The 18079-nt window shown below is 48.9% G+C and overlaps 4 protein-coding genes across 4 annotated transcripts; 3 read left to right on the top strand and 1 right to left on the bottom strand.

Moving 5' to 3' along the window:
• Positions 1-445: 445 nt before the first annotated feature.
• Positions 446-2212, top strand: LOC101757125 (putative F-box protein At5g42430). Its single transcript, XM_004958956.1, has 2 exons — positions 446-563; positions 807-2212. The coding sequence occupies exons 1-2, from the start codon at positions 446-448 to the stop codon at positions 2210-2212; spliced, it is 1524 nt and encodes a 507-aa protein (XP_004959013.1).
• A 2645-nt stretch (positions 2213-4857) lies between these two features.
• On the top strand, positions 4858-6689 carry LOC101755739. Its single transcript, XM_004955649.3, has one exon. The coding sequence runs from the start codon at positions 5071-5073 to the stop codon at positions 6454-6456; it is 1386 nt and encodes a 461-aa protein (XP_004955706.1). The 5' UTR covers positions 4858-5070; the 3' UTR covers positions 6457-6689.
• A 2716-nt stretch (positions 6690-9405) lies between these two features.
• LOC101756708 (putative FBD-associated F-box protein At5g38570) lies at positions 9406-12458 on the bottom strand. The gene is made up of 5 exons (XM_012843935.2): positions 12379-12458; positions 11779-11911; positions 10785-11687; positions 10529-10684; positions 9406-10120 (listed from the first exon to the last, which is right to left on the bottom strand). The coding sequence occupies exons 2-5, from the start codon at positions 11860-11862 to the stop codon at positions 9680-9682; spliced, it is 1584 nt and encodes a 527-aa protein (XP_012699389.2). The 5' UTR covers positions 11863-11911; positions 12379-12458; the 3' UTR covers positions 9406-9679.
• A 3927-nt stretch (positions 12459-16385) lies between these two features.
• Positions 16386-17915, top strand: LOC111256215. Its single transcript, XM_022823802.1, has 3 exons — positions 16386-16611; positions 17194-17479; positions 17561-17915. The coding sequence occupies exons 1-3, from the start codon at positions 16399-16401 to the stop codon at positions 17614-17616; spliced, it is 555 nt and encodes a 184-aa protein (XP_022679537.1). The 5' UTR covers positions 16386-16398; the 3' UTR covers positions 17617-17915.
• Positions 17916-18079: the final 164 nt, after the last annotated feature.

The following is an 18079-nucleotide window of genomic DNA, read 5'->3' as shown; positions in this document are numbered from 1 at the left end:
TTTTGTTCAGAGCCATGTATACATGAAAGTAGGCTATGTGCTCTCTTAATAAAACTACGAGGAGAGCACCTCCCTCTCTTATATTCTGTGCGTCCTGTCTCTCCCTCCATTCCTTCCTTTCCCCATTGAACTGCTGCCTCCAATCCACCCCTCCCACCAGCCACACAACCTCGAGGCGGCCATCACCCTCACCACATCGTCCCTCCTCCTGATTGCTTCTGGCGGCCACCCGCTCGCACCTCCGCCCTCCCCTAGCCACTCCGAGCTCCCCCTCCCAACCCTACCTAACCGCCCTCCTCCACAACCACGGAGTAGGGGCGGCGGTGCCACCTTGCAATCCTACCCACCTCTTGCCACCACCATCAGGCATGTGATGCCCCTGCCCCTCTCCAGCCTCATCATCCACTCCCCATAGCAAAATCCTAACCCAAATCTTGGACTCTAAATGGAGGAAGAACCGTTGCTAAAGCATCGCCGGAGCAACGTCGTCGTCGAGGGATCTGGAGACCGGAGCAATATCACTGTCGATGGATCTGGATCTGGATCTGGATCTGGATCTAGAGGTTCGATTCAATTTCATCCCATTTATTTTTTTTTCTTTTTTTTAAATCTTGCTTCCTATTTTTTTCATTTCAAAAACATTTTAGGAAAATCGTTTTAGGTCTCTCGTTTTAGATTTTTTTTTTTGCGTTCTGTCCAATGTTCAGTCTCAGCTGTGTCGCAAGTGGGCCGAGCTCAGGCTTGGAGATGGATGCGCTGACGGCCTTCTGGCCTGCTGTTTTTTTCTCTTTTGAGCTTTTCCCAAGCCGGGCTCGTTTTGGGCTGGGCCTTTGCTTCTCGGTTCTCTCACGCCGCCGCGCTCCTGATCGTCTCCGGCGGCTGCGCCGTCGCCCGCTGCATTTCTTCTCTCAGGCGCGCGCCCGTATCCCCTGACCTCCAGCTCCTTCATTTTGCAGGTAGCGGCACCGCGGCGCCGGCGCCGGCGGCCGGGCTCCCCGACGACTCCATCGTGGACATCCTATCCCGCGTCCCCGTGAGATCCATCCACCGTTTCAAGTGCGTCTCGAAAGCCTGGCGCGACCTCATCGCCAATCCCCTCCACCGCAAGCGGCTCCCCCAGACCCTAGAGGGCTTCATCTGCAGCGACGCCGAGATCCGCCACGGCGCCGGCGGCGCGGGCGCCCCTTGGAACTCCCGCCGCCATGTCAACAGGAGCTTCATCAGCCTTCCAGGAAGACTCTCCCCTCTCGGTGACCCTTCCTTCTCCATCCTGACGAAGCAGCCCACGGTCAGGAACGAAATCAGGCTCTTGGGTTGCTGCAATGGGCACCTCCTCTTTGCAAACGGCAGGATCTCGGAAGCATATGGCACGCTGGGCTACATCGTGTGCAATCCAGCCACGAAGCAATGGGTGGGTGTGCCCAGCGCTGGGCGCTCCTGCTCCCATGCAGTTTCCGAAACAGAAGCAACCATCTTTCTGATTGTTGATCCGGCCATGTCGCCGCACTTCCACGTGGTCCACATCTGGCAGAATGGTTTTATGGGGGAGATTGAGGTGCGCACGTACTCGTCCGAGACCGGGGTTTGGACTCACAGGTCTGACGAGGATCGGCAGCAATGGCAGGAAGGAGGTGGATGGGAAGAATGGGTTAATGGTGGAGCCATGATAGTGAGGCCCATGCCGGGCAGCGCCCTTCTGAATGGTATGCTGCGTTTCATCATCTTCGATTCACAGAAGAATGACTATGTGATAGCTGCAGTGGATGGGGAAGGGAAGAGCTGTAGGAGCATCTGCCTGCCAGGTAACTGTGGCAGGTTTGCTCTTCTTATTGGTCAATCTCAAGGACGACTGCATTGCGTGAGTGAAGATGTGGAGATGGAAGGCAGCAGCCGCTTGCAACGTAAATCTGGACTGTGTGTTTGGGTACTTGAGGACTATGATACCGATGAATGGGTTCTCAAGCACAAGGTGAGCTTCTTGGAGCTGTTTGGGAAAAGATGCTGCACTGATGGTTACGAGTACAATGTGCTCGCCATTCATCCAGATCGCGATATGCTTTTCTTTGTTCAGCACTTCAACAATAAATTGGTATCGTATGACATGGACAGCAAGGAGTTGCATGCTTTCCACACTCCCAGAAGCAGCCATGGTCTTTTCACTCCATATGTTCCCTGTTACCTTGATTCATCGGTGCTTGCAAACAAGTACTGAAATGCATGCTTGCTTTTGGGGTACTCGTGGAGACATTCAACTGGATTGATCCCCAAGTATGGAGAAACTTGCTGCCTGTTTAAATGAAACCAATTGATATTATAGCTGGTACACTTTGATTGTGGTTTGGCCCTCTGTTTTTGGCCCAATTTATATGTCAAGCTAGTTGCAGCACCTGAAATCAACAAGTTCTTAAGGGTGCACCAGGGAAGATGCAGTCAACTTATCAGTTGTTCCTGAAGATAATACAACTAGAATGCTGTGTGTAAGCAGCCTTATTTGATGTTCCTCTCTAGCTATTTAAAGTATTTAGATCCTTGGAAACCAGATACTTGGTGTTTCTTTATTTGCTTGGATGTAATGTAATGCTACTATTATGGATCTGATGGAAGACTTCTGTTATTCTAATCGTCGTGTTTGGATTAGTTGCCATGATACTGGGAGATGATGTGGATTAGTTTACTGTCATTTGCATGGCATACTATTCTGATGTTTGGTTTTTTTTTAATCTTCTTTTGAAGCTGTGTCTTTGTGAGCCTGTTTCAAAAGTTCTGAGGTGCTTGGACTGCTGAAGTTTTGGTTTCAAAGAAAAGCAGATAGGTTTTTTCTCGAGGTGGGTTTGGATATTGGGAGGGAGGAATTTAATCGTTATGTGTTACAAGCTCTGTTTTGCTCCTTTTCTTTGTTTCTCGTGTTCTATTTCTCCTTTCCTTGGTCAGCTTATACAGACTCAGACAAGGCACATCCCTGTCTTCAGGTAAATGCATAAGGAATGTGTCTGCTGAAGCGTATGTTCGAGCGGATATGACCAGAAGTTTGAGATGATTCCTGGGGACTCTCTCGTCCATGAATTCTTTTCGCCTATTCCCGTCATCCCAAAATATAGCTATGTTTAGTTTTTTTAAAAGTTAATTTAACTTTGACCAACAATATCTTTAAAAATAATTTATTTCAAATAGGAAAGGTTATATGTTGTAATAGTTGGTTTCATGATAAATCTACTAACATTATTTTTATGTTATTAGTCTCTATAATTATTTCTCTATTCATAGTCGAAGTTGAAAATGTTTGACTTTGAAAAAGTCTAAACATAGCTGTATTCTGGGACGGAGGGAATAGATTAGTATTGCAATTTGGAGAGATGATTCTTGGAAACTCTCTTGTCCATGTTTTCTCGCCTAGATTTTACATTAGTGACCAGACTAATGACGTCATCGTCGGCCGTTTTGTCTTGATCGTGCTCGTCTCCGTGTTTCTTTCGCCCGCAACAACCTTGCGATGGCCCGCCGTGCCCGTGTGCGGTGACCGGTGGCCAGGGCCGGCCCTGGGGTGTCAAGGGGGGTTGGCTGCCCCGAGCCCCCAAATCCTAGGGGCCCCACCCTAGGTCTAGGTGTCAGATACTCAATCGTAGGTGACCAGGACTCCTTGGCCTAAAGGCAAATGCACACAGCGAGTCAGCAATTGCAATTTGCACAGGCTAAAACACGTACACGATTAGAATATTAGATTTATTCGGATCGCACTCGACTACTTCTCGACCGCTGCAACGCCGCCCAGGCCCACCGCCGAAAACACGCCAAAAGCTGTTGTTGTGCTGCGCCAGCTCCCGTCGCATGCGCGCACGATCCTCTCCAGAGTCGTGAATCGTGCGCGTGTTCTTCTTGTTCCTGTTCGACTGCGCCGGACAAGATCAGGCTATTCTTGTTCGACTGCACCGGCACCCAGGTACGCTGCTCGATTGCCACTTCCCCAATTCTCCATACCATTAATTATTAATTCACTATCACAAGTTATTCAATCTCAACTGATTTATAACTATTGTGTATTTATAAAAATTTCAGCACTGTGGGACATAATGTCATCTAGAAAATATGAATCAGGCTGCGAGAAAAGAAAAAGGAAAAGACGTAATGTCTGCTATGGAGATTTTTGAGCATGTCAGAGATATGGATAGTTATCTTAATGTCTCCATTGCTTACCGACTCTTATTTACTGAGTCTGTGACTGTCGCATTGGTTGAAAGAAGTTTTTCAAAGTTGAAGTTATTGAGGAACTATTTGAGATCAACAATGACTCAAGAGATATTAAATGGTTTGGCAACATTATGCATCGAGAAGAAATTGTTGCATGAGATTGACATCAACCCTATCACAAGTGACTTTGCATCGAGGAATGTTAGAAGAAACTTTTGAGGTAACATGTATAAATAATTTGATATGAATATTACTTTTAGATACATTTAAGTATTTATTGATAACATTTCACATATATTTATTATAATTTTTATATGAAAGGATCTCGAGTTTTATTTTCACCCCGGACCTCCCAAATCTCAGGACCGGCCTTGCCGGCGGTGCGCTGGCGCTACGGCGATGGGCGCCGGCGGGGCCGACAGCTCGGCCCGCATGTGCCACAGCCAATCAACCCTGACGTCAGTGGCCAAGCTTTCTCCGTGGATCCATCGTCGGACTCCATGCATCTGCCACGCCAAATCGAAAGCGCCGATTTGGTCACGCTCACGCGCTTGTCATCTCCATCTGTCCTGTCTGTTGCCTGTTGCTTTCCTAGTCACGCACACGTCGTAGCAAACCAACGGCCTCCGTGGCTTCGCGCGGCGCGGCGCGGCGCGGGCGGTGGAAAGCCCAAAGCGCCGCGGCGAAGTCTTCTTCTCGCCGTCAACGCTGGCGGCTGGCGGCCTGGCGCAATAAAGGCTCCTCCCCCTCCTCTCTCTCGGTCCTTTCCCCACCCGTTGCTTCTCGCTGGCGCCACCTCATCATCACTCAATGGCCGGCGGCGATCCCCAACCACCTCTCCGACGGCGCGTTTAGCAAGCTGATCCCCTCCGATCCTTAGCCAGCATGGACGGCCACGGATCCAAGCTGCGGGCGGCGGCGGCGGCGGCGGCGGCGTCCGGCACCCGCGTCCCCGACGACGCGCTCGTCGAGATGTTCGAGCTCCTCCCCGCCAAGTCCCTCCACCGCTTCAAGTGCGTCTCCAAGGCCTGGTGCGGCCTCGTCACGGACCCGCTCCACCGCGTGCGCTTCGCCCAGACCCTGGCCGGGTTCCTCTGCGCCGACGTTACCGACGACGACACCGCCGCCGCCGGGACCGAGATCGGCGGCGTGTGCGAGCGCTGCCGCGAGGACGGCGGCGGCGATGGCGCCGAGAGCTCGCACCGCACGTGCCCGCACGCCGCGGTCTCGAACCGGGTAATCACCCGGCGGTTCATCAACGTCTCCAGGATGGCCGCCCCGCTCATCGACGCAACCTTCCCCTTCCTCCCGCCGGCGCCGCCCACCGGCGAGGGATTCCGCGACGTGATCGTCGATGCCCGCGACGGGCTGGTCCTCTTGGCGCGCGTCCGGAGGCACGAGTCCCCGGACCTCCACCCGCCGGCGTGCTACCTGGTCTGCAACCCGGCCACGGCGCGGTGGGCGGCCGTCCCGCCCTCCGGCTGGGCCCCCACCACCACCTCCCAGCCGGTGGCGCGCACCTACCTGCTCTTCGACGCCGCGTCCTCCCCGCACGCGTTCCACCTGCTCCAGTTCCGGCTGGACGAGATGGACGCCGTGCGCGCGGTGCACACCTACTCGTCGGCGGAGGGCGCGTGGACGGACCGGGCGGGCCCGTGGCGCGACGGCGGGTGGCGGGACTGGGGCCGCGCCGTGGCGCCCATCCAGCCGGGCACCGGCGCCGCCGTCGCGAACGGCATGCTGCACCTTGTCGTCGACACCGACGGCACCACCGGCCCGAACAACCTCGTCGCCGTCGACGAGGAGGGGAACACACGCCGGACCATCCCGCTGCCGCGGCGGGAGGTGGCGGAGAAGGACTGGCACTCGGTGTTCGTCGCCCGGTCGCAGGGGCGCCTGCACTACGTCATGTGCGTCCGCCCGCCGCACGGCCGGCTCTCCGAAGAGCATCCGTTGAAGCTGCTGGTGTGGGTGCTCGAGGACCACGACGCCGGCGAGTGGGTGCTGAAGCACACCGTGAGCTTCCCGGAGCTGTTCGGGAGGATCGCGTGCCAGTTCCGCGTCGAGTACAGCGTGGTCGCCGTCCATCCCGACGGCAACTGGGTTTTCTTTGTCCGGCATTGGGACCGGAAGCTGGTGGCGTACGACATGGATCGTAGGGAGGTGATTGTCGTCGCCGATCTTGGTGCCGGAGGTGAAGTCGGCGATGAGCTTCCTACTCCGTATGTCCCTCTTTACTCCAAGTGCTCCGCGCTCACAAATATTCAGTGAAAAATGTTGGATGTGGGGAATTTCTTGAGATGCTTCACCAGAATTTCTTGGTAAATCTGCTGGCGGAATTTGGTGATATGTTTCGCTGTCATGTTCTCGGTTTAGTTCAGCAAGTCAGCTGAGCCCATGAGTAATGCTGTACATATGCCCATGAGTAGTAGTCCTTGCAGTATATTGCAATATAACTTATGAGGTTATGGCAATGTGTTCTATATGCCTCACATGATTTGCAACATGCTCCAGTAAGGTCATTCTCTGTACTGAAATCTCTTAGCCTACGTGTAGTAAAAGTGGTCTAGGACTTTGATCCCGACGCCGACGGAGACACGAGCACCGGCATGTAGGCAGACAGAGCGCGACCTTGCGGAGCCGGGTTGCTGTTCGCTGGCGATGGGGACCAGGCCGAGGCAGACCGCTGTCCGCGCCGTCGGCGACCTGAGCTGGCCAGCGCCGTCGTCACCCGCGTCCGTCGTGGCTGCGGAGGGATCTGGGCAGCGTTCTCGGGCGGGATTAGGAGAGGGCGTGTGCCCCTACAGCACTGCGTCAGGGTGGCGGCGTCGGCGTGACGGTGGGTGAGCGAAGGGAGAGAGATAGAGACAGAGAAAGGGCGAGATGCCGAGATAGACTGGATAGTCCACCGTAAGGGCATAAGCGTCCATTCACCTAGCAAAGGATTGCTGAAATCACAAAATGAATTAGAAAAAGGAAGAAAGGCATTGTAGCGAATGGACACCGTTTCATAATGGCAATCCGGCGAAATCCATTTGCGGGATGGCATTTGGGCGAAGCCCAATTTTGATGATGGTGAAATTACAAATTTCCCGACTAAAGACTACCCATATAGAATAGAATAATATTTTCTCACTCTCTCTTCATGACTGATTGGGTGGGATAGTTGATTTTTATTTGCAAAAGTGGGATCTATACTTAAATGCATACCTAGCTCACCATTGTAGCAAAGAAATAGAGGTAAAAGACTACTTACACATAGCCTACATATAAAGACCAGTTGATCGTGCAGTAAGTAAGCAGTGAGTAACACTGACACTGGGATCATCGTTTCTTCAGTCCTGCTCAATATTTTCCAACCACTGACACTGACGCTGGTAGCAGAATTTCAAAACTGAAAGCTACAGCAGAGGACTAGTAGATGCTGACTCGCCGTAGCTTTCAGAGCCGGCCCGTTATCCACCCACTGCTTCGTGGAGAGATATATTGCTGATCTAGAGGTGGTCAAGGTACGTCGGAGAAAAAGATGAGCGATCGAGAAGAGGAATGTGTCTAAATGGATTCCTCCTCCGACGGGTTTTGTTAAGATCAACGTCGATGCAGCCATATCAATAAACTCAAGGCGAGGTTCAGTGGCAGCAGTGGCACGCGACATAACTGGAGCTTTCCTGGGAGCTTCGGCTGTGGTCACAATAGAGCCAGAAACGATGGAGGCTGTGGCTTGCAGGGAAGGGTTGGCTCTTGCTAGTGATCTTCTTCTGTGTAGGATTCGGATGACAAGTGACTGTGCAAACGTTGTCACAAGTGTCGAAGAAGAAGCAATGGGACCTTATGGCCATATCATCCAGGAAATCAAGGCAAGATCGACTAGCTTTCAAGCTGTCGAGATTGTCCATGAAGGAAGGAGGTCAACATCGATGCGCATGGGCTGACGAGAAGCTCACTGTATGTAGATAGAGGCAGACATGTGTGGTTGCTGAGTCCGTCAAAAGGCGTTCGTATCAATCCTACTAGTGCTGACCTAGCTTAGGCAACGCTTGTAACTCAAAAAAAAAAGGAATTTATTTAGGATGGAGTACAGGTATGAGTTCGAAAGTATGAGTTTACACTTTACAGGACCAGGAGCTAGCTTCGACGTCGGCGTGCTTGCATACCAGGATTAAATTTTCCTGTCACATCATATGTTATATACTAATTAGAAGTATTAAATATAAATTAATTACACAGATGGAGACTAATTTACGAGATGAATTCATTAAATCTAATTAGTCCATGATTTGACAATATGATGGTACAGTACATATGCTAATTATAGATTAATTAGGCTTAATAGATTCGTTTTACGAATTAGTCTCCATCTGGTTAATTTGCTTTATAATTAGCTCATGTTTAGTTCTCCTAATTATCATCCGAAGATTCCTAAACTTTAGTTTAAGGATCCAAACACCCCTTTAGCAAAGTAAACGGATTGAAAAGAGCAGCTGGATGCAAGATGGAAGTCTCGAAGAAGCCTGTTGCGCGATAAGTGGAGTCGGCACTCGGCAGTCAGCCAAGCAGTACGCAGTGTACACTTGTCGCCGGCTAAAGCACCCGAGCTGCTCGCTGCGAAAGAACTGCCAAGGGGAGGATCGGTCATGATGAGTGCGTATAACCCTTACTTCGGAATCAGATAATGATTAATTGTCTTCTTTTCTCTCCCATTTTTCTTGTTCTTCGTAAGAAAAAAATTATATTTTTCCTTATGACAAGTACATTGATATACCTCAGACTCATAGATCATCTTATGCAATGCTATGCATAGTTTTCTTTTTCCTCATATTAAAAAAAGAGGATGACGGGAGAGAAAGATATTATTTCACGAAACAACCGTCTCATAAGCTAATTTTTTCATTGTGTGGTTAGCATGCAAATCATAATAATATCTCTAAGATAAAAGGTCACCATTCTTATAAAAAAAAACTGAATTTGGCTCCCACTTTCATACAAGTAGAGTACTTTTAGAAACATCTATTGCAAGCGAGGCGAATCATTCTCTGGATGCCAGAGAACAGTTGAAATGCATCATTCAGTTACTTCTTCAGTCAAAACCCCAGCAAACAGACTACTGCTTTTGCAATAACAAGCCAAAGCATAACAGTTTACTTGGGGTAAAAAACGAATGCAACGAAACTCTGCACGCATCGGCAGCAATTCATACTGATTCATGACATGCATCCACCGTTCAGATAAAATTAAGAATAAAACTGAAAGGAGTTTACAGGAATTTAGCGCAACTTCACAACTACTGATCAACTATGCACAAACATCAAGAATTTTCTACTGATTCACGCAATCCATTCTGCATAGAGCAAATTCAGAACTACTTGAGTGAGAGAAATAAGCCTGCAACAAGTTTAATGATCCACTTAACTCTTGCATCGAACCTGAAGGCCACGATGTCTACGGGTTCAGACAGTTCAGAGCCTGGGAAGTCTCAGCCATTTTGCGCATGTTTTTAAGGGTGCCTCCTGCAGCAGCCTTTGTGCCTGCGTGACAGCCTGCCTCGTGGTCGCGAGACCCCTTGAACTCCTCTTGCATGGCGGTAGTCAAGCGGAGGGCCCCATGAAAATGATGCCCTTACTGCATCTACAACATTGCGGTGGTCTGCCTTGCAAACATATTCGGTGGCGACTCTATGACCATCCACGTACTGTTCCCTCTCATAAAATTGTTTTTCTGATTCATCACAGTCAGCTATTTCAACCCTTGGGTTGATCTCCATCTTCTCGAGCATGATGGAACTACGAAGAATATGAAGTGCCAGCTCCACCTGGTCTTTGTGACCGAAAAATCCGCTGATATGAACAAACTTGAGATGGGTGTGATGGTGTGGAGGACGACTCCTTAGCTCACCATCCTCCTTGCAATATGGTCGGCGTTGGCAGCATAACCACATCTAGTGAAAAGGTCAGCATATATAAGAAAAGTGGAGAAAGTTCACAGATCATGCAAATGTTGTTTGAGAAATAGATGGTCATTGCTCCATCATTCAGTAGACAGAGTACACTTATAGAGTTAAAGGTACTGAAGAATCCAACTCTAATTGTTTGTGTGAAGTATTTCCCTTTGTGAATACCATGATCAATGTCGTAGAGTTAATGCCTATATATAGGGAAATGATATATATGGTTCAATACAAATCAAATAAATTGCACGTCATTGCATATTCTTAGCATTAACAATTGCTCAACAGCCAAAAATATGGTACTATGCCTTCTATAGTTTTATTATCATTGGCATTGCTTATCCAAATCTGTTCAAAAGAAAATATGTTTTTCTGAAAATTGCAATGAGGCAAACTTACAAGCAGCTCCAGTTTTTCCATGAAAGGAGCGACCTCCAAGAGATAAGCATAATCAAGGACATCAGTGTGTCTCTTTTTATTACCAAGCAGAACTAATTCCAACCTCAAATGCCGAAGATGAGTAAATATGAAAGTCTTTCCAGGTAAAATGATTCTCTGCAGGACAAACCAATGAAGGAAAAGAGGGGGGGAAATGTTGAATTTGACCATAACAATGTATGCACAATAACAGAACCCTAGAGGACATATGACAAACCTCGCGTTGTGCACAATGTAAGGTCAAAGTCTCGAGACTTGGCAAAGTACTAGGGAATCCAGTGACCATGTAGTCAAGAGCAGCATGGCAAGTCATGAACTTAATGAGTATATTTTTCAGCCTGCAAGTTGAAGTAAATATTAATGGAACCACGGTACCAGTGTACTCGAGTACTGTTAGACTACAATTCAGCTCTATCACTTGAAGTAAGGGGCATTTATCCACTAGCAAATGCTTAAACTGGTTCAAAGGCTTAGGCATCCGAATACTAGTAACCATTCTACAGTAGGCAATCTCGAAAAACTCCAGAAGATTGCATCTTGATAGCATACACTGAACATCTTCATCGGTGATACTCACATCTACTAAGGTAAGTTTCTTAAGGTTCAGAAATCCTTTGAAATCAGCAGGTAGATGTAGAGACACAGAAGTAAGCTCCAGACGCTGCAAGTATGGACCATTGTCGGCACTGAAAAGCTGTGGAGGTATATTATACGGTTCTCCTTTGTCTCTATATATGCCACGTGATATATCTCTGGACAATGATAACTTGAACCCACCATTTAAGTCAATAATGAGTTCCTTTGTCTTTGACGCAATTGCAACGTTAATCCATCTATCAACATGATTTGCATGCTTATTATGTAACATATGCTTAACTTCCATATGCTTAATCTCTACACCACTATGTTGACGGAGAACTGTGTCAACTCTTGAAATAAACTCTGTAGCATTGATGAACCCGTAACCAAAGGAGGCCTTAAAATATTGTTTCCTCATTGTAGCCGAATCAAAAGTTAGGTTGGTGTGGCCACGCCAAACATATTTCCACTCCCTTGATAATATACTTGTCCTTACAGCATCATTTATTGGCAACCACGACAAGATCTGCGATAAAATATCCTACAATGGAAAAATAACAGTACATATTTCATCATATAATGAAAACACATTTTCCGTTCCTATACTTCATTTCTGTATAAAACTCACATACCGTAGGAAGATTGCTAAGCAGGACTTTACGAACAGTTCTTTTGGTGATTGCTCCACAGAGGTGTTTTTTTGAATTTCTCTTCATGTTTCTGCTATGGCTATACTGGACTCTTTTCAGTAATGAAGATTCTCGACTGTTGAAGTACATACAAGAACATTCGAACATCAGACACTAAAAAAGTAATTTTACAAAGCAGTACTTCATAAGAAACCAATACTAGAACAGGCATGTTGTTGCGAACACGAAACAGTTGATCCTAGTGGGAGGTAGCTTGTCATCTTTCGTTGCGTCTCGCCTGAGCACCTTATTGGCACTGATGTTTCGGTGTACGCTAGCTACCGAGTATCCTTACCCTGACTTGCTGTCTTTTCATCTTCTACCAACTCTAACCCAAATGGCCAAATCCCTAACTACTGCCGATTGAAACTGGGAAGACCCAGAATCTCCGTCTAAAACACCAATTAAAGGTCAAAGGGATGGGATTTTTTTTCGTTGTCTTGTGCAATGAAAGCGTTGCAGATCGGCTGGGAGAAACCTCGATGGCAATCAAAGATTAGAAGGGGGAAGGGAGCATGGGAGGCAGGGCAGCCGCCGGCGTACCTCAAGACCGGGAGGGAGGGGATGGACGCGCGATTCAGGCGAGTTTGGAGGACCGGGAGACCGCGATTTCTTCTCGCGGTTTGACGCCGAGTCTGGCAGGTTATCGGTCTACAGCGTCGGTTCGGTTCAAGTCTGTGTCAGAGCCGATTACAAAGGAAAGCGACCGGTGGCTACTACTCGTACTAAACACGGTTTCTTTTTTAAGAAAACTAGGATCGTGCCCCGTAGGTTGCTGCGGGATCATTTCAAAATAAAATAATATCAGCCAAATACAAAAAATAATATAGTGAATATTCAAGAATCAATCTTAACACATCGAAATCTCTACTACAAGTTCAAAGTTTTACCATATTAATGCATAAAGAAAGGTAAATCATGCTATCAAAGTCCTCCGGCCGCATCTTTATTTCAAAGGGGTTTGCCTATAATGCAGGTAAGATAGTTTGATAACTCGCAGTAAACAGAGAAACACGTGGGAGACAATCACCATATATTGTCCCTACTCAACATCTCCAATTTGGTACTAATGAATTTGGTACAAGAGATGAATTGACCGGCAAAGTTGATGCTCTCTAGCTCAATTTACAGTTGAGGGAAGCAAGCTGCGGTTATTCCAGCTGTTCAGGATCCAACGAGACCCTTGTGCCTCGCATAAGCGACAATGGAGACAAACATAAAGGCAAACTAAACAGACTCCAATATTCATCTGCTCCCAAGGCAAAAAAGCAAATGATGACCTAGAGATCTGACCTTTCCAATATTGTGGTTGCGGAACGGATGAATAATTGGAGAAATACCTAGGCGTTGGGTTGCAGGCGAGGGCGTCGCCCGTCTGATTGGGGTTTGCCGGATGCGGGGCGGCGCGCCGGCGTGGTCAGCTTGGATGCGACAGCCGTCCGGGTTGGAGGAGACCGCGGTGCCTTGTGGGAGTCAACGGCGGCGCCGGGATAGTGTACTCGCCGGAGGCCGGTCGGTGGAGATGGCGCGGTCGATGGCGGAGGACCTCGGCGCTGGGTTGCAGGCGATGGCGTCGCCCGTCTGATTGGGGAGGGAGGCGCTGGCGTGGAGGGCAGGTGGGCAGGGGGCGCGCCGGCGTCGGGTGCCGGCCGTGCGGCGGACGGAGTAGGCGCGCCGGCGTCAGGCGGAAGAGCGGCGGCCGAGTGGCGGACGGAGGGGCGGATCGGGCGGTTGTGGGGGAATCGCGGTCCGTAAAAGAAAACCGGCATGGGGGGACACGGGGCTCAAAAAAACGGAAGCGGACGGGCAGACGGACGAAGCGGACGACGTACGAAAAAATGGTCTCGATTTCCTTTTTTTTTAGTGCAAGAGAGATACTATAATACGTTTTCCTACCCCGGGTATGGAAGCGAACTGCTAAATACGGTATACTTTTGTACTTCTGTATGCTGGAGTACGTACTTGTAAGGTGAAAATACGCTTTGAAAGAAGTAGCACCAAGTCAACCACTTGAGATTCCTCTAACTTTGGACTTTTATCTTCATGCCACTGACATGTGAATCCAAATACTGTGGGGTTCACGTATCAGTGAAATAAAAGTAGAGTAGAGGTCCCAAGATTAGATAATCTTATTCTAGAAATTGGAGGGGTAAGTTTCTCTTCTATGTTTATTTGCAAGAAAAAAAAATCTCTTGTGTTGCATGACTACTTTTGTTTTTTAGTCACTTGCTTTTACATCTGTCAATTTATATGCATCAACATCAGCTATATGAGACTATAACCCGGCACGGGTAAAATGTTAGGTAGTGTAATGATCCCTACTAGTAATCACAGGAGCGGATCTAGCGGTAGGGCGGGCTAGGTGGGGCTCAAGCCTGCTACCGTGTTTCGACCAATAGAGCTTCTCCTTGAGCTCCTCCATAATTTTGGCTACCGTGTTTCGGCTAGTGGAACTTCTCCTTGAGCTCCTCCGTAATTTTGAGGAAGAAGAAGAGAAGGTAAATAAGAGATATGAGGAGAAAAATGGCCCTCCTAGGTTCACGGTTGCAGCCGCCTCTGCTGGTGATGTTGCTTCTGCTCGCGAGTCTGGTATTGGGGACGAAGCAAGTAGTTCGGAGCAGATCGCAATCACCAGCACCGACACCGAGCACCTCCGGATCTACCGCCGGCACACGCCACCCAATCGCCCCCTCTTTCGGCTTCTTTCGAAGCTCCCGATCATCTTCATGTTTTAGCTTCCGAACTGCAACAACAACATCCACATCCTTGATGAGCTTCCCAACATAGCTATGAGATGAAGAAGCAGCACCGGTAGGGATCACGGCAGGTGGCCAGTCATCGAGGCTGGAGGCACGATTCAGACGAACGTCGTGGAGCGTGCATGTGCACGCAGCGAGTTCGTCATCTCCTGACCTCGTGACTTGCAGGGATCGATCGATCGATCATGAGCTCCTAACTGCAACCTGCGTGCACGGCGCGCTCATCTCCTACTCCTAGCAGGTTCTGATGAAGCATGCGTGCCGCAATTGGTGATCACAGGTTTGCAACGACCGTTATGATGCATCAAACCGCGAATGATGTGTCATCGTTGCTTGATAATGCGATCTGATGTCGGTAGCCTCGTCTGCAGCAATAGCCAGATGAAGGATTGGCACTTCCATTCTCACGTGTTTCGCCTTCCTACTGCGTATTGTTCCATTTTGCTGTGAAGCGTGCAAACGTCTGGATGTTGGTGCCAGGATCAATAAGCCTGACCGGAAAGTGCGCCCCCATTGCACTAGGCCTGGCCTGATGAACAAGGCGGCGTCATCTGCGCAAAGTCTCGTACCAATGCGGATTAGGTCACCTCCAACTGGATTCGCCAGCGCCCTTGCTGTGCAGCCCTTAGTCCAAGATCCATTGGAGGGGGTCATCCACTGCTAAGATAGACAGCATGGGTGCCCTCGTCGATGATGTATTGCTCGGGCAGGTGCCCAGGGCAGGCCAGGATTGATTCAGCAGAATGCCTGAAATCCTGAAGATGTTCTCGACCATGGAATTGATTCAGCAAGTGAAGTCAGTTTTTCATAGGGATCGACCAAACGTTCCACCAGGCATCCTTGTGTCCACACGATGTCACCTGTTCTTGTTCTTACTAAGCTCCAAATAAGCTTCGACTCTGTTCGTTCGAGCTATCAGCTAGAATCAGTCCTACTTTTCAGCTATGTAATAATATTTTTCTCTCACAACAAATCAGCATACGAATCAGCTGCAGCCACAATAAGTACATAGCCTTTGCCAAAAATACGATGAATTCAACAATTCTCTTGCTCAACATGTACCATAAAGTTTCCATTTTAATTTTGGATCGCGCGCGCTGAAATGTACTAATTTGTTTCTGGACAAGGGCTGATTTTATCTCTGATGGGTGATGAGAAGCGAAGCGAGCCTGGAACAAAAATCTTGTTCTCCACAACACACCCGCACGCATAGCTCAACTCCTCTTCGGTAGAAATGAAATTAACACGCCTCATGTACCCACCGCTCCCTGCGACACTGGGCCACAAATTATTGACCCCACACGTCAGTGGAGAAAGTCTGGCGACGTGACCATACGAGGAAAACATTACGCAACCGAAGGCGGTTGGGATTGCGAGACTTCCACCGGCTGCCAGCTGTGGCCCGCTGCCGATTTCGAAATCCTGATCCTCCTCGCGTGCTCAGCTCCGGTGAAATTCTCCGGCTATAAAACCACGGGGAAAATTCGCCCGCCTAGCCACCGTACCATTTCGAAACCTGTCCGCCTTTACCCCTGTCCCTCCCTCCCCAAACCTCTCCAACCCCTCCCTCCCCGAAACTCTCGAGCCCCTCTCCCTCCTCCCCGCCTCCGCCATGGAGGAGCCGCAGCCGCAGCTGGTCTACAGCGTAGACCACCTCCGTTACCTGATCGGGCAGGCGCAGCCCGGCGAGCGCCTCTTCGTGCAGATCGCGCCCACCCTCTCCTTCCAGGACGCGCGTATGCTGTGGGAGGCCGCTTCACTGGATGGAGAGCCCGAGGGAGTTCACGCACTTTTCAATCCGGAGATGCTCCGCACGAAGATGGTGGCCGCGGACTTCATCGACCTCAAGGTCCGCGAGCTCAAGCGAGAAAGAGACTACCTCAACGGCAGGATCGGTTGTATGCAGAGCTGGTTCAACAAGATGAAGAGGAATCTGGAGGACGGCGGGCCGCACATCCCTGCGCGCCATGAGGCTCTGCTGATGTTTGGGCCCCGGATGTATCTAAATCTCAACCAGGTATGCGAACTGGTGCCTAACGTCTTTTGGGTCATGCATGCTTGGAATTGAGGGATCTGATTATGATGCGTTTGCGATTTGCGTCTTAAGATTTAAGAATTGGATGGTCTGCGTTAGTTTACCCCCGCTTCTGTTTAGTAGATGATGTCCATTTGCTCTCTGTTGATGCAATATGCTGCTCAATTTCGACTAATTTGGATGATATACTATTCGCAATTTCTGTGTTAAAAATGGAAGTGTCCATCACTTTACCCCCTTCTGTTCAGCAATGCTGCCGTTTGCTCTCTGTAGATGCAATGTATTTCTTAATTTGGACTGATTCTATGATGATAATGTTTGAAATTTGTGTGTTAAAACGGAGCGGTCTGAATCAGTTTACCCATTTGTGTTCAGCAGTGCTGTCGTTTGCTCTCTGTAGATGCAATATATTGCTTAATCTGGACTGATTGGATGATGATACTGTTTGAAATTTGTGAGTTAAAATGGAACAGTCTGTATCAGTTTACCCCCACTGTGTTCAGCAACGCTGCCCTTTGGTATCTGTTGACGCAATTTTATATTGCTCCCTTGTGTTCGAAATAGATTGGAACCATGGACCTCAAGGAGTTCAAGGAGCATCGGCAGGAGATACTCGATGAGTACTTGCACTTGCGCGTGCCAGCTGCTAGCGCTGAGCTGGACTACTACAAGCAGCCGGCCGCAATGTGGAGAGAGTTTCAGGACCAGCTATCCCTGAAGAAGATCAACATGCATTTTCTCAAGATCAAGATAGAAGGCCTGGTGCTCCTTCGTGATCGTATATCTGTTGGCATCAAGTTCCTGGAGAGGCTCTCCACCGCGAGGATTTACATGGGCTGCGGGGACGCCGGTACGTGAACGTTCCCTCCTTTTCAATTGCATTCTGATATGTCTGTTGCTTGGTCATGATTTGTTTCTGATAACCGCGCAGATTTCGGATCCTTTCGTGACATTGGCATTGGGGACGACATGGACATCGATGATTGACAGAACGAAGCTACAAAGTGATGTTCGCCTCTGTGCTCTCCAGCTGTGAATCCGCTTGTGTCCGTCTTTGAGTTACTCCGTCTATGAGATTTCAGGGTGTGTGTGAGGGTGCAGGTGCATCTCTTTGAGTTGTGAAACTCAGCAAGTTTTGTGGGGGAGGTGCTTGTCCTTTGTGTTCCCTGGTGCTAGCCTTAACGAGTAGGTGTAGTGTTGTTTGTCTTTGAGCTTCAGGCTGCTAGGTGGTGGCCTCGTAGGAGGAGTAGGTGTAGCATGGTTGTTGGATGCAATAAGTCGTTTGAACTGCAGCAAACTTCTACCTTCATGTTATCATTGTGGATACAACTGTGCGTCTCTTCTCCAGAAAATTTGTGGCTGTCCCTGCTGAGATGCTGTCCTGCTTAATCTCGAATGCTTGAAAAGCAACAGGAACAACGATTGAACTGCAGAGTACCGCGTTCCCAAG

Source organism: Setaria italica, chromosome II (genome assembly GCF_000263155.2).
Source record: "Setaria italica strain Yugu1 chromosome II, Setaria_italica_v2.0, whole genome shotgun sequence".
Classification (NCBI taxonomy): domain Eukaryota; kingdom Viridiplantae; phylum Streptophyta; class Magnoliopsida; order Poales; family Poaceae; genus Setaria; species Setaria italica.
This window is presented reverse-complemented; position numbering and strand designations above follow the sequence as displayed.